The sequence below is a fragment of the Thermobia domestica genome, chromosome 2, assembly GCF_964235325.1.
Source record: "Thermobia domestica chromosome 2, izTheDome1.hap1.1, whole genome shotgun sequence".
Taxonomy (NCBI): Eukaryota; Metazoa; Arthropoda; class Insecta; order Zygentoma; family Lepismatidae; genus Thermobia; species Thermobia domestica.
In genome coordinates this window covers 359,590,080-359,605,946 of record NC_137455.1, presented here as the reverse complement: position 1 = coordinate 359,605,946, position 15,867 = coordinate 359,590,080, and the positions used below count along the sequence as shown (strand labels likewise).

Sequence of the window (15,867 nt, the reverse complement as noted above, 5' to 3'; positions counted from 1 at the left end):
CCTTGCTTAAGGTTTAAGGTTTAAGGGATGGAGGCATGTCAATCAAATGCACTCCACAAACACATCGCCAGGAAACAAGGACCCTTTTCCTGTAACCGTCATGCTTTAGCTTAGCCGCAGAAGCCATTCAAAGAAACTTATTTTCAACTTCTTGTTGAGTAAAACGATTGGGTTCTGATTCCATTTACGTCATCAGTCTTAATTCTACTTCACCGCCTCTGGCATTATTACTCATTCATACACTTTGATCGTTACATTATTCTCTTTGGTTTCCTATTACAAGCTTCTTATTTCAACTGGAGAAGCCAAAAATGACATTCTAGTAGACGACTTACCATTTCTCAAAGTGTGGTCCGCGAGGCAGAAGTTGTCCTCCAAGTCTGCTCTGTGGTCCACTTAAATTGACTATTATTCAAAAAAAAAAAAGAAAAAAAAGAAAAAAAAGAAAAGAAAAGAAAAAAGAAAGACGTAAAATTCAATTGAATGTTCTATTACCCAAAACATTTGAGTCTCTCAGAGTTTGTAAATTATACAGGGTGTCTCAAAAGTCCCGTGACATAGGATAACTCTGTTATTATCAGAGTTACAACAAAATGTAAAAGGGGAAATCGTTTCCAAATATGATGTTTTAAATCTAAAGTGAAGGATTTTTTTTTTTTAATCGGACAAGCCGTTTGGGCTGTAAACGTTTTATGCGTCCAATGTTAAACCAAATTGCAACGTTGCCATTTACCTAGGCCAACAACATAATGAATGAAGTTACTGTTTGAAATGGGGGCTGTCCATTGACACGTTAACCTAAAAGACAGTAACTTCATGCACTTATGTTGTCGGTCCAGGTAAATAGCATTGTTGCATTTTCATTTAACGTTGGGCACATAAAGAGTGTAGAGCCTAATCGGCTCGTCCGATTTAAAAAAAAAAAATCCTTCACTTTAGATTGAAAACATCATGTTTGGCAACGATTTCCCCTCTTACATTTTGTTGTAACTCTGATAAGAACATAATTACCCTATGCCAGGGGACTTTTGAGACACCCTGTATAAACAAGCGTCTTTCACTTTCTCTGCTAGGATTGACAGTAAGAGCAGGAGTTTCTAACATATTTCTAAGTGAATGCTTATAATTTCCTCTAAATTTTTTTTATTTTAGAATAGCTAATAACGGGCAGGAGCTGAACACAATCCTCAGTTACTACCTAGATACCTTCCTACCGCACTATCTTCTTGTATGGTGTTAAATAAGCATGGATTCAAAATTATTTATTATTATTATTATTATTATTATTATTATTATTATTATTATTATTATTATTATTATTATTATTATTATTATTATTATTTTTATACCGAAGTTCGATTTATACTTCCAAATATAGCTTTTAAATTCCAGTTCATTAACTCAAATCCATAGGTTCACGCAACGAGGGGCAAGACGGGGCAAATCTCCCTTAGATTTTAGAAAAAGGCCCAGTTCTTTGAAATACACGTCTCGAAACATATGAGATTTATTTACTCATCCATTACAGTGTTTAATATATTTATTGTAGTTAATCAAGTTATGTAATTAGTAGGACACAAAATTTCCGGTCGCCAGGTCGCCGATGGCGACTAGAAATTTAGACCAGTGTTCAGTAGAAATTTAGAACCAGCTGGCGACCAGTGTTCAGTAGGAATGGTTTCTGTCTAAACTCACAGGGCTTTGTAGTTTCTGTTTCGAACAAAAATAATTGTCACGAGTGAGAATTATCTTACTTTGATCCGAAAACTGCAATCGACAACTAAAGATATACCACAATGACTTGACACCTAGTCTTCCGTTCCAAGCGCTGCTATCGGTTGAAGGAATTCCACTCCCTTTCGTCATCCACTGTCTCGCTTAACAACAGCTGAACCCTTATTGGCTCAACGCGTGGGTGTGAGTTTCAGTTCGCATTTTTGCCACGGACCAAGACATTTTGGCAGTACTATAGTACTTCAGTGCAGAGAGAGAGAGCGTCTTAGGTAAGAAATTTTGTAACATGTATATGAATTGTCCAATTCAGAAATGATTATCTTGAATCTAATTGTCTAATTTTGAAATTTTATGCCCTGGTAATAATCACTTTCTTTGTCAAACCAAAGGCCTTGGGCGGGCGGGGGGTTGAACCTTTCGTAATTTGTACGTGAGAGATACTGGTGACCATCATTTTTGGATTGGCTAGAGCATCTGACTAAAATTTTGCGCCTTGGTAATAAGTATCAATAATAATAGTTTTACACGAACTATTTGTGCATCAAGTTATGTGTATTTGCGACTTTGCTTATGTGTCGATCTTACTTCCTCCCAGGCCCGTATCTAGGGGGGTCTAGGGAGCCTTCCCCCTAAATTTTTACTGGCTCCCTCTAAAATTTTCACACTAGTCTTGTAAATAAACTATAATATGGTGATGAACTATAATATTTTGCCCCCCCCCTAACTTTCACCGGTCTCCCCTACATTTTCGGGCTGGCCACGAGCCTGCTTCCTCCCCCTTTGAAAAAAAAATATTCTGCGGACGTTTGTGTTCATCAGGGCCCTGGGACATTGTGTCTGTCTGAACTACAAATTTCAAAATATGTGTTATCCAATAACGAGAAAGCACCACAATAAAATCAAGGGCTGCTAACTTCCATTCAAACAACCTGCTAAATTACAGTATATTTTCATGAATATTTTTGTATTAAGAATATACTTGATACACTTTGTGTAGCTATGTGTCTAGACAAAAAGAGATCTCCTATCTCACTTAAGGATCACTTTTCTTTTTTTTAAGTAAGAAGACATAGAATATTGTTATTTGAAACATTAGATGGAAAGGGAAAGTCGATGAAGAAAAACGAGCCATGATAAAATGCATAAATTTTGATTAATGGGTGCTGTGTTCGTAATAAACGGGATCACTTGGGAGAAACCTGTCAGGCATAACTCTTCTTTATGGGGTCTTTAAGAGGAATCACTGAGAGTCCACGCGTTCTTAAAATACAACAGAAGTTGTCTCTCTATTTTAAAAGACGAAAAATTTCGTAAACAAACGAAAAAATACTTTCTTATCACTAAATACGTAAGGAAAGGGACATTGGAATGATGGTAGATAGCATTCACGTTTGATGAGAGAGAAAGTTCTGGATAGATCTCGGTTCGTGTAATCTTGTGACAGAATAACATTCACTCCACAGACCTTTTAGTTCTAATTGCTTGAGTTCCTTCCACCTCGTCTGTCTAGTGAGTGGTTCTCAACCTAATTTCTATCACGACCCATATTTTATCACATCCTCTTGCCAGCGACCCCCTTATAATTTCTGGTTTGTAATAAGCTTGTGTGGGATTTTTTAATATTGCTATTGCGGAGATCTCGTAATATAAATCTATTTCTATAACAGTAGAATCCATTTCTTGTATATAGTGGATACAATAACTTCCCTAAAAGCGAATGGATTGAAACCAAATTTGGTCAGTTTAGTCACATTACAAATATCGAATACTATCCGTTATACTGTTTCAAAATGGAGGCCGTTTAAAAATTTTAAAACTTCATAACGCCCTTAATTTTAAGTCATATGGTAAAAAAAAAAAAAAAAAATAAAATGACTTCTAATTTTGGTTTAAAAAAAAAACGTGAATAGTTGATAAGAAAAGTTATTAAGTATTTTAGATGACTTGATAATGTGCGTCATGAAGATTGAACCGGAGATTGTCACACTAGTGAAATCACACTATGCTTAGGTATATAATTATCTTTCAATTTTAATTGTATTTTAATATGCAGGTTTTGCTGCTTTTGTACTTTTCTGGTATTTCAATATGCAGTTCTTATTAGTTTCATATCGTACCTCTTTCATTTAAATTGATTTTTAAACAACTTTGCACTTTACAACGGTAACAGGCTAGAAGTGCTTAAAATCAGCACTAGGCCGAATATACAAAGAAACAAGAAATTAGTATTGTAAAAAAGACCCTTAGAAATAATTGTATAATCACACATCGTTGTTATAAGATCTGTAAATATACAAATATTCTATAAGAAATAAGCAGAATTAATGTAAAATAAATGTTTTACAACGAAGGAATCTCAAAAGTATTTGATTTCATGAACCAGGTAATATAGGTAACAAGTAGTTATCGTTTTAACCTGTTGAAAATGTTTAGTATACCTATTTTTTTTTTTTTTTTTTTGGTTCTTAACAGTATATATGAAAATAAAAATGTCTATCAGAACAAAATTCAAAATAATATTTAAAAATATTTTCCGGTATTAGATTCTAATTATGTTTACCTTTTCCGCTTATCTTTGGGCTCCCCATGAAACCCTGTCGCGACTCCCCTAGGGGTCGCGACCCCCAGGTTGAGAAACCCTGGTTTATTGGCTAGCACTGTCCTTGGTTCACGATCTCCAGGGTTTGATTCTCGGTGAGAGAACAACAAACTCTCTGCAGTAGTTCAGATCAGTGGTGCCAGCCTGTAGGAAAAACCCCATTACGTAGGATTTTTCACATTATTTGGAATGGGATAAAGGGAATTTGCGTCGAAATTGACAACATATTTGGAATTTCCACACGATATATATATATATATATATATATATATATATATATATATATATATATATATATATATATATATATATATATATATATATATATATATAAATAATCAACATCAAGAAAAAGCTTTACGAGAGAGAAGTAGGTATAATGAGTCATCAATAAGCTTGCAGTGTTGTCAACTTTTAGTCTGAAGTTTCTCTTTCTTTGTTATTGGCAAAGTCCATGCTAGTGAGAAGTCACTTAATCATACGTTATTCTAGGAAATCAAGTACAAAGAAACGACATTTTTGCTCCAGAGTTTGAAGATAGAAGAAACCAAAACAATGAACGAAAGAAAGAAAGTAAAATATCACAGGAGAAAGCATCTATTTCCAAACGTTCCACATGAAATGTATAGAAAACATAAAAGATTTCCTGTATCATTATTCTTAGGAGAAGGTGATGGTACAACTGTGTCATGGGGTTACTGCATTTTTGACAATATAACAATATAGCCTAAGAGCTCAGCATACTTGTTCTCAATTTAAGAAAATAGTTATTTATGAACTATTCTAGATACGTAGATGATTCGAAATTTATTGATCATTCACTCTGAAATTGAAAGAAGTAAAAATGTCGTACTTAATTTTTATTTATATATTTTATTATTGTTAATAGTACTACTACTAATAATAGTACAAGGTGGAAAATTTAGATGCAAAATGGGATTTTTTGACTCTTGATATGGGAGTTTGTAGCGCTTCAGTTTCAAGAGGAACCAGAAGTTGATATAGACAGTTTGTGTTAAGAGCTTCAATTTAACATGGACTATAAATAAGAAGAAAACGAAAGTATAAAGTGCACAAGAGCTGGACATGAAGGGGCAAACGTATGGCTAGAGGGAGAGAAAATAGAAGACGTTAAGACGTTCCCCTATTTAGGAAGCCTAATCTCCTCGGGCGGAAGAAGTGAAAAAGATGTAAGTTCAAGAACAACACAAGCTAAACAAGCATTCAATACGAAAAGAGGACTGCTAACATCAAGAAATGTGTCGTTAGATGTTCGTAAACGATTTATTAAGACCCTAGTTGTGGAGCATGCCACTGTACGGATCAGAGACGTGGACACTGAGAAAAGCTGAAATATCCAAGCTGGAAGCATTTGAAATGTGGTGTTGGCGCAGAATGCTGCGCATATCATGGATCGAAAGGAAAAGGAATGAAGATGTACTAAAGGAAGCTAATGAGAGACGACAGATCATGAATATAATAGGAAACAGAAGAAACAGTATGCTTGGCCATATTATTCGGCACTCCGATTGGATCACCGTGTTGATAGAGGGAAAGACAGAAGGAAAACTAGGAAGAGGAAGACTAAGGATAGAATATATTGATGCAGTTATGAAGAAGAGACCTAATCAAAGTATAAAACAGCTCTCCCAAGGGAGAGGAAAGTTTTAAAATTTCCATGTTGCTCACCAACCTATGGTTGAGGTGAGAAAGAGAAACGATTTATTGGGAAAAATCAGTAGAAACGACAGATATCCATGCTAAATCCAGCTATATTCATAGAAGCTTCATGGGCATATTACAGTTTTAATTTTGAGGTAGTATTACGTGAACACGTATGTATGTCACCGTCAGGGAAATACCTATAACAATAGTACCATGTGGGCCTGTGGCCTATTGGATAAGTAGTACCATCCATTCAATTTAAGCAGATGTTGACGGAAGTGACAAAAATATATCGCAATATTTTGGGAACAGAGTTCTCACATCAAAATAAGAAAAAAAAGTTCATATAGACCTGTGCTCAAAAGTAGATAGTTTCGAAGTTATAGGGTGCCGAAAACGTGAAACAAGTTCATAGCTTCAGTACTATGGGACCTATCGTAGTCGGGTTAAGACATCACTGAGGAACTGGTATGTGAAGTATCCAAACACCCATGTTTACGAATGCTCCAGTACTTGCACACCAATTTTTAGAGAGGTAGGTAGAGAGTGATCAAGTACTCCCAAACAGCCTCTCTAAAAATTATTGTGCAAGTACCAGAGGTTCTGAAAGATGGATATTTGGATAATTCACATACTAGTTCCTCAGTGATGTCTTGACCCACCTACGATCGAACCTATAGTAGTGGAGACCTTTAAAGTTATTTTTTTTTCACGCTTTTGGCACCCTATAGCTACGAAACTATGTACTTCCGATCACAGCTCTATATGAACTTTTTTTTCTTATTTTGATGTGACAAATCTAATCCCAAAATATTGTAGCAATCTTTTTATAGCACCCTGTAAAAGTAACGGATGGTTATGAAAGAAATGGAGGAATAAAAATACATACACTCAATGTGAGTCAGAGCTAGAATCATGCGTAACGTCTCAAATAGGCTAGCTTTAGGCAACAATTCGTTCTACTAATTTCTAAATAGTACACCTATACAACATTATTCATATTCATCCTTGTACAGTCCGCAGCAAAAAACCTGCAACATGGGCATGTAAGTTTATTGTGAAACAACGAAGTCTTTTGTTCCAAAATAAGTACGCAGGTGAGGAAGCAGATGTTTCTCCTGGCTTGATTCGTGCCACTTAGACGTTATGTTGATTCCCTGCGCAGTTAAGCGTAGTTTCACAATAAACTTACATGCTCATGTTGCAAGTTTTTTTGCTGTGGACTGTACAATGTGCTCTGTTCAAACACTTACAAAATAAATATCTATCAAACTTACGTACAGGTGATTCTTTAATACACCAAATGATGACTACATTCTATCAAAGATTTGTACTCTATCTACTCCTGGGAGCGCGGTGCATCAGTGGTAGAGTGGTCACCTCTAGCGTGAGAGATTCCCGGTTTGATTCCAGGTCATGCAAGTTTGTGGTGGACAACATGTGTCCATTGGGTTACTCGTAGTTCTCTTGTTTCCAGCCATATACTTTCTCATTCTTTCACTTTTTCATAATCATTCACTTGCATAATTTGTTTTATTTAGCATGCAGTGCATAATCATATAGGACGTAAAGCAAAGATTTAATTTAATACAGGGTGGCCCCAAAAGTATGTACTTGATGTTTCAAAGACTGTGGTAAAGGAACTAGCAACATAACTTGCAGATAAAATTGAACAGAAATACATTACTCTCATAGCTTCCCTTACAAGGATTTTAATCTCTGTTTTTCACGGCATGGTCCACCAATTCACGTTTCAAATCGATACATGCCTGGGAACGAAGAGCTACGTTATCACAAGCAACTTGACAGACCCGTACTTGTATTTTGTGGAACTCTGCTGTAATAGTCTACCACAATTCAGCCAAATTGCATATGCCTTTAAAACACCCCATAGAAAAAGTCAGGTAGTTCATATCGGGAGATCGAGCTGGCCACTTCACAGACCCACGTTGACTGATCCAGCGGTTCGGGAATGTTTCCTTTATACTGTTTCGAATACTCTAAAGCAGCGTTTCCCAACCGGTGTGCCGCGGCACACTGGTGTACCGCGAATGGAGGAAATCGAAACAAAATTATTAATTCTATAGCAGCCAAATTGCAAAACATAAAATAATGTATATTTTTATATTTCACATTACTATGAATTTTTACCATGGAAAAAATTACTGTAATTGTAATATATTATTCTACATCTATTACTGTGTAGCAGACAGTATTTCGGCTCGTACACATTGCCACGGTTAGCTGCTACGTTACGCTTCAATTGAGAGTCATACTAACACCGAAAAATGGAAGCACTTGTACGGTACGCGTCAAGTGAACGTTCGTAGAACACTCATTCGCACGTGAATGACAGAACAACACTTTGTTCAACAGGTGTGTTTTGACTTCGACGCATCGCAAGCTGTGTGATTGCAATAATATGCACCGGTTTTGGTTAAAACGGCGAACTTAAAAGTACAAGACATTTGTTTGTCCGTTCGTTATTTAGTGATCTTCGTTCTTAGTGAAAGATTGGGTACAGTTTTCAAAAAACAAAGCGTATTTTTAAAAATCTGAGTCCTAATTTCATTGCAATTGTTTTCTATTTTAAAATTAGAATAAAAAATAAGCATAATGAATTAGCATAGGGGAAAACCACTGATCGAGCTTTCATCTCTGTGAGGAGACCAGTAATCACAGAAAAAAAAAAATACCATGGTATTTTATATTTGCAAGTAATAATAATAATAATATCTATGGGTGTGCCGCGAGAATTCAAGTTACACCCGTAGTTGCCGCAAGTTGAAAAAGGTTGGGAAACGATGCTCTTAAGTTTCTAACGATTTTAAGTCCAGTGAGCTCCTCTCACACTACAGTTATCCTTACTTTCACACTACAGTATTGCCATATCGAATCTTTTTGTCTAGAATTACAAATACTACAGTCAGTCAAACATCATAAACATAATTAAGGGTCACCCTGTATTTTGAATTTCCACTCCGGAATAAAACTCGTGTTTATAAAGTGGGGAGGGCATATGTCAATGTCATACACTGCAATACATACGAAATATGTGGGAAAGGGACCTTTATGTTATCCGAGAAGGTAGATAGAATAATATAAAGCAGACGGTAGAGGTATCGAATGATGAACTTCACTACACTAACTTAAGGGTCTTCACTACAGCGAAATTAAACTGCCGCTAATTTTAGTGGTTTTCTGTAATATCTTCAAAACAAATAAAAATATTCGAAAAGCAGAAACGTAAAAATGAAATCTTTAAGTTTTACGTCCCACGGTTATGCCGGTTAGGCTAAGGGAGACGGTGATAATGAGAGATGAGTGAAATGGTGGAATGAAGAAAGTGGGAGGAAACGGGAGAACCCCGAGAAAACCCACGAGCACGGTGTTTGTCCACCACAAAGTTCACTTGGCGGAGGCTGGGATCAAACCCGGGATCCCAAGCACCAGAGGTGAACGCTCTACCACTGAGCCACCGCGCCCCCCAAGCAGAAACGTAGTGAACTAGACAATACGATTTTGCATGTGATACCTTTATCACAATTCACCTATCTGTTTTTGGTATGCCGCTATTTACAGGACCCGCAAAAAAATGCTAAATCTATCTACAATTCCAAATCGAAAGCAGATAGATGAGTTGTGATAACGGTGTCACATGCAAAATTGTATTGTCTAGTTCACTTCGTTTCAGTTTTTCAAATATTTTTATTTGTTTTGAATATATTACAGAAAAACTCTAAAATTAGTGGTAGTTTAATTTCGCTGTAGCAAAGAGCCTTAACGCGGGATAGCATCAAGGCGTCACCCGTCCCTCCTTTGGTTTCACTTGAATAACTGTAGAGATCAAGGTCTCTTTTCGGCATCGAGGCTATATGAGACAAGGTCTATGGTTCAAAGTTGAATTTAGATTGTTAAAATTAAGGAACAGAAAATTTTAGCAGAAAAAAAACAAGGCATTTTCAGCACAAAAGGCACGAAAGCAGACATCTCTTTATACAAATATCAATGACCGATTTCGATTTAATCCTTTTTGTATCATTTTTATTCCTGGTAATAAAATAAGAATATATTAAATCTTGCCTAACAGACAGCATCATTAAATGGGAGTTAAGATTCGCATATCTTCCCTTTCAAATTACTCTTTCGAGTAGGAGGTAAATCCAATACTCGCTTTGCTTATAAGAATGCTGTCCATACTAACAATGAGAAATTACTGATACGCGAATTCTCAACCAAAGTATTGACAAATAGAGAAAGGAATGGAATATTTCACTATGGTATATTTCTGAATCAAGCAATCCCAGATGCATCTTGCATGCCACACATGACAGTGAGTTTACAACTTCTTACTTGGGCCTTGAGTCATAAAAATATTAACATGCTAATGGTTCTCTTATCGTAAAACAGATTGCCAATACCTCACGATAGTTAACGAAAAGATTACAAAGAACTTTTAACAGACATTGCTTGCGATGTCCTGTAAATGAACAGTGACAATGGGAGTGGTGTAAGAGTGAAAAAAGCCAGATGCTCCCAGTGTGCAGTGAGTACTGACTTGCTTTTTAAGCTCTACAAATGAACAGTGACAGTGAAAGTCGAGCAGCAAGTAAAGGTCAGATGCTGAGAGTGTACAGTGAGTAGTCACAGAATGAGTCGTGCTACAGTGAAAATGGTAACATACGCTAGTGTACAGTGAGTACTGCTTCTCTCTTTAAGTTCTGCAAATGAACAGTAACAGTGTGAGTTATGCAGCAGTGAAAATCTCAGATGATGCCAGTATACAGTGAGTACTACCTTTCTTTTTAAGCTCTAAAAGTGTACAGTGACAATGTGAGTCGTGCAACAGTGAGGAAGGACTGTTGCTGCCAGTGTATAGTGAGTAGGATCTTTTATTCAAACCAACAGTCGAAATGTTAGTCGTGCAACTGTGAAAAAGGTCAAAGGCTTCACTGCACAGTGTGCAATATGAATCGTGCATCGGTGAAAAAGGTCAGATGCTGCCAAGGTACTGTGAGTACTTACCTTTCTTTCTAAGCTCTGTAAATGAACAGTGATAGAGTAAATCGTGGAATAGTGTAAAAGGTCAGATGCAGCCAGTGTACAGTGAGTACGGCATTTCTTTTTAAGCTCTACAAATCAACAATGGTACTCTGAGTCACGCAACAATGAAAAAGATCAGATGTTGCCAGTGTACAGTGAGTACTACCTTTCTTTTCAAGCTTTTAAGATGTTAGACAGAGATTCCTACACAGCGACTCATACACTGTTAATTTCTTAAGCTTGATATGAGGCTTACAACTAATCGGGTTATAATTTTTATGTTATTCATTACGTAATGCTTTTATTTTTAAACGATTAAATCAAACCTTGCTAGAAATTAGCTCTACATACGCTTAAACAACTTGATCTTAGATCTGATGTCTTCTAAATCCATCCTTATGACGATATTCTAATCAACTCCTCTGCAGGGCTTCAACCTCGGATCACGAATAAAGAATCTACGTGTAGTAGTCACGCCACAATGCAGATGTACATTCATGTCCAAAATGATTGTCGCATGTCTATAAATATGTTGTTATAGGAATATAATTTGATAACGATTTCGTCCGGTATTTCTCATAATGTTAGTATCTGTATAATCGGCAAAGACATGCATGCGGCAAATTTCATGTCAAATGAGCACTAAAACGAACGATAAAACGAAAATAAAACTTTCTTGTCCATTCACCAATGTTTTGTTTTACTCATTCTAATTTTCGTATTTAAACCCTATACTTCTTTTCCTATGAAATTTACCACAAGTATACATTTCACAATTATACTGTACACATAGTATCAGTATTAAAAGTACCCTGCAAAATCATTATGAAATTATATTCCTACAAGAAGACAGCTCAAATGCGATAATCATTTTGGACATGACTGTACATAAGCTTTCGTGTTTTTCAAACGTAACCTAAGTTATTTAATCTGATTGTGACCCAGATCACAGAAATCTTGTTATTAATTTTCCTGGCCCTTCTATTCGTTAAATGAATAATCAAGCGAAGCGTTTCGCAAAAGAAAACCTTTCTTTTGGTTCAGTGAATGGTATGTATTTTAGAAAAGGTTGTTTATTTTCTGCAACATAACCCCAGCGTATCTTACAACCCGTTTATATTCTCTAGCACAGTGAGCGTTAAATAGTTATATTCGTCCATATTCACAAGTTCTCGTTTCTACTTTTTTAACGTTTCTTTTTGTCACATCGTGATATGCAAGAGAATGCTATATTATGAAAGGGCTCTTTCTGTTTTGTTACGAGAGTTAGAATATACACACAATGGTCGTAAATGCCGTAAAAGTTTTACGTAGGCGAATTTTCCCGCCTGAAAAGCTTTATTCAGTGCACAAATAGAGTAAAGGAAGCCAAATTAAATACACAAGGTAGACAAAACACGTATGGAAATGTTTAAGAATAGTAACGTATCTAAAAATACAATGATCTTTTCATTTCAGTAGTCTCTCGGACACGGTAGACGCATCTCCTCAAAACTTCCTAACGTTTTGTATTAAACACTTTTTTACAGAAGTGAGTCATTAACATTTCAGTTTTACATTTTATAGTCATGTCTTTACGCTAAAGAAAACATATGATTAATGGAATGATTAAAGAAAATGGTTATGATAAGAATTAATGGGATGGGAATGTAGGAGGAAATGAAAGAACTGCGCCATAACAATTGGAAAATATGTTCTCTATCATTAACTAACGAGCACTGGCATATAACCAGGGACCCGTACTACGGATCCATCGTACGCTCTCTAATGTTATCGAATTGAAAATTGTATGCTGCAACCGTAAAAAACTACATTTTTCTTTTTTTTATTTGTTAGTCATTAGGAGCAGGATTAATTACGAAACAGAACGGGACAGGGCATGGGTGCCCATCCTGGGGGCCCCTCCAAAGCTCATGTGAGCCCCATGTATTTTTATGAATATGTATTTTATATGCATTTTTATTATTATATGTATTATTTTTATGAATGCCCCTCCCCTCAAAGTTACACAGAAATCGGCGCCGTTGTTACAGAGTTCTTCCAATGGAAACAGATGTAAATTTCCAGACAAGACACTTTTCAGGTACAGGACATCTTGAAGTCTTGAATAATAGATAACCCTAATTATGAACATAGGAATGCCTTACACAGGTTTTAAAGAACATAGAACAAATTGATGAACCAAGTTATACTCCAAAAAGGTTCCAGGAATAAGCCTGAAGTAATCCGCAATGTATTATTCACATCTAAATATGAAATGAAATATTTTAATTAACGTTCTACGTTTATGGCCTAGACATTAAAGAGGGTGGATGAATAATGAAAGTTAAAGGTCATGAAAGAATTAATGGAAAGAAAATGTGGGAGGAAGCGGTAAAACCTCCAGAAAACCACTAACACAATTTTGAGTACCACGAACATGCATGGTCTGGGGTCAAACAACGGACCCTTCACAACAAAAGTGAACACTTTTTATCAGTGACCTATTGTGCTCCCTGTTCACATATCTAAAGAAGAATAATGTATTTATTGTTTTGCTGAGAGAGGTTTGGTTGTTACAGAGTAGAGGGTGAGTGAAGACTGCACGCATTGGTCAAATACTTATTATTGAAATTAATTAGAAACCGAATCCGGGACCTTGTTCAACGAGAGTAGAACCACATAAGCGATTCACTAAACCAGCAAGGCAAGCTTAACATAGACAAAAGAAAAAGCTTACTACATATACTGTCACATAAAATGCAAGCAAGTTTATTTTTATACTTTCCTGAGACATGCTTATGTGGAGGATGTTGGTTAGTGACTCTGTCAAATATGCAATATCAAAAACTACTCACAGAGACTTGGTCTTGCAACCCGGCTAACTTTAAAGGAGAGAAAGTGTGGTGAACAACAGCATATGCTGTGAGCATTCATCTTGCTTGATGATTTATAATGCGACTACTGCTCCAGACTCAAATCCTAATCATGATTAGCAGCCCACCTCTTTTAGAATTTTGTCTAAGTTCAAACTCCCACTAATATCTGATTCAATGGCCAAATTGTTCGAACGTTCTTTGCTGGATTAATGGTTCCAACTAAGTTTTGATGAGCTTCAACCAGGACAAACTCTTTTTTCCACATGTCACAGTCGCTGGGATTTTCAACAAAAGCATACAGTATTCTGCAATGTATTCTTCTACACTACAAAAATAAATAAATAAATAAATAAAAATAAAAATAAATAAATAAATAAATAAATAAATAAAACTACTTTTCCACAGAGTACACTGTTAAAAATACTTTCTTACATCTGAGAAATCGTTTCTTATCTGTGCACCGAGAATATGTTTTCTTAGAAACAAGAGTTTGAAACTCTCATTAATGAGAAATGAAGAAAAGTAGATGAGGTTCTATGAAGCGAAACGAGAAAATATACTGTTACTTTCCTTATGAATGAGAATTGCCAAATCTCATTTCTAAGAAAATATTGTCTCGGTGCACAAATAAGAAACAGTTTCTCAAATTTAAGAAATTATTTTTAACAGTGTAGGACACTGTACAAATTACTGACACTCTTGTTTTTAAGACACCTCTAGATGACACATATTCACCCCTTCTAGATACTGTGTTGTTCACGTGTGTCCCCGATGTATGTACAAAATGTGCAAAATTTATGTCATCACTAGAGCTCGGAAGTTAAAGGCCTAAAATTGCCTAAAAAGGGCCTATAAAAAGTCCTAAAAATATCTTAAAAAGTACCTAAAACTGGAACTAAGGACGTAAAAATAAGACCCAATTTAAATACAATTACCTATTTAATGAATATAATGCTCAAACTAAAATAAGAAAACTTCCCCACCCTAAACCCCCTGCTGGAGGACATTGCTACCCCTCCTTATCTGACTTGGAGATTGTTGGAGATATGGTCTTATCAGTCCAGACGTTCAAGAATGTCTTATCTTTCGAATTTTCTTTATTCAAGAAAAGACGTTTAAGAGGTGGTGGTGATTCGAGTTAATGGACAGTAAATTTATTGTCGAAAGATGAAGTGCGAGAAAAGACGTTAAGACCTATAAAAAGCTTTAAAAAGAACCAATAAACAAAGAAACGCCGAAAAAGGCAAAAAAGAACAAATAAAATCCACCATTTTCTGGCCTACAATGACACAAAATGAACATAGATTACGCTAAGGCTCGTCTTCGGTCACTAGTAAAAACAGGATTTTTCCTCAACTTCCATACCCTTGTCATCATTTTGTTTTCGAACTATTTGCGCAAAGAAGTGTTTTAAATCTGTCAAACTAGATACTGTTTTTAGAGAAGTAACGCTTTTGGACACCCACAGAACACTTAATAGACATTATTTCATCAAATTTTCACTCACAATCTGTACTAAAAGTGTTTAAATTGTGTTTTTATTTTTTTACAATGTGCGTACTGTGTTTGACAACCGAGACTAAATTACAATTTGGTGTGGAGCCCCTTTAGGTGCCGAGCCCGATTCGGTTCGATCAGTTGAAGGCTGACCCTTTCTATGAACTACAGTACAAGAGTGATGTGGACGATGAGAATCTTGAACACTGTTTCACACTTCCCGGTTTGAACTTTTCAATGCCCATTCGCAAACTTGTGTTCGACTCATGTAGCTGTCACTGTATTGAACTATCATCCGACGATGAATTTCTATTGGTCTCACGTCTCTACTCAACAAAAATTTAACGGCACATCGACGCTCCAGGTTGGAGCAATTTCGTAACAGGGGGAGGGTCATTTTATGTAACTGTTTCCAATTGTATTGTGCGCGATTGTGTGGAAGTCCCACCTATGAGTGATTCTACCGATGTA

At 36.0% G+C, this 15,867-nt stretch overlaps 1 protein-coding gene across 1 annotated transcript in view; it reads left to right on the top strand.

Annotated features, from left to right (window-relative positions):
* LOC145678819 (corticotropin-releasing factor-binding protein) overlaps window positions 1-15,867 on the top strand; it is a 530,344-nt gene that overhangs the window by 437,591 nt on the left and 76,886 nt on the right. The window contains 1 exon segment of the mRNA XM_081749360.1: window positions 7,540-7,549. Within this exon segment, the coding sequence (XP_081605486.1) occupies window positions 7,540-7,549 (10 nt within the window).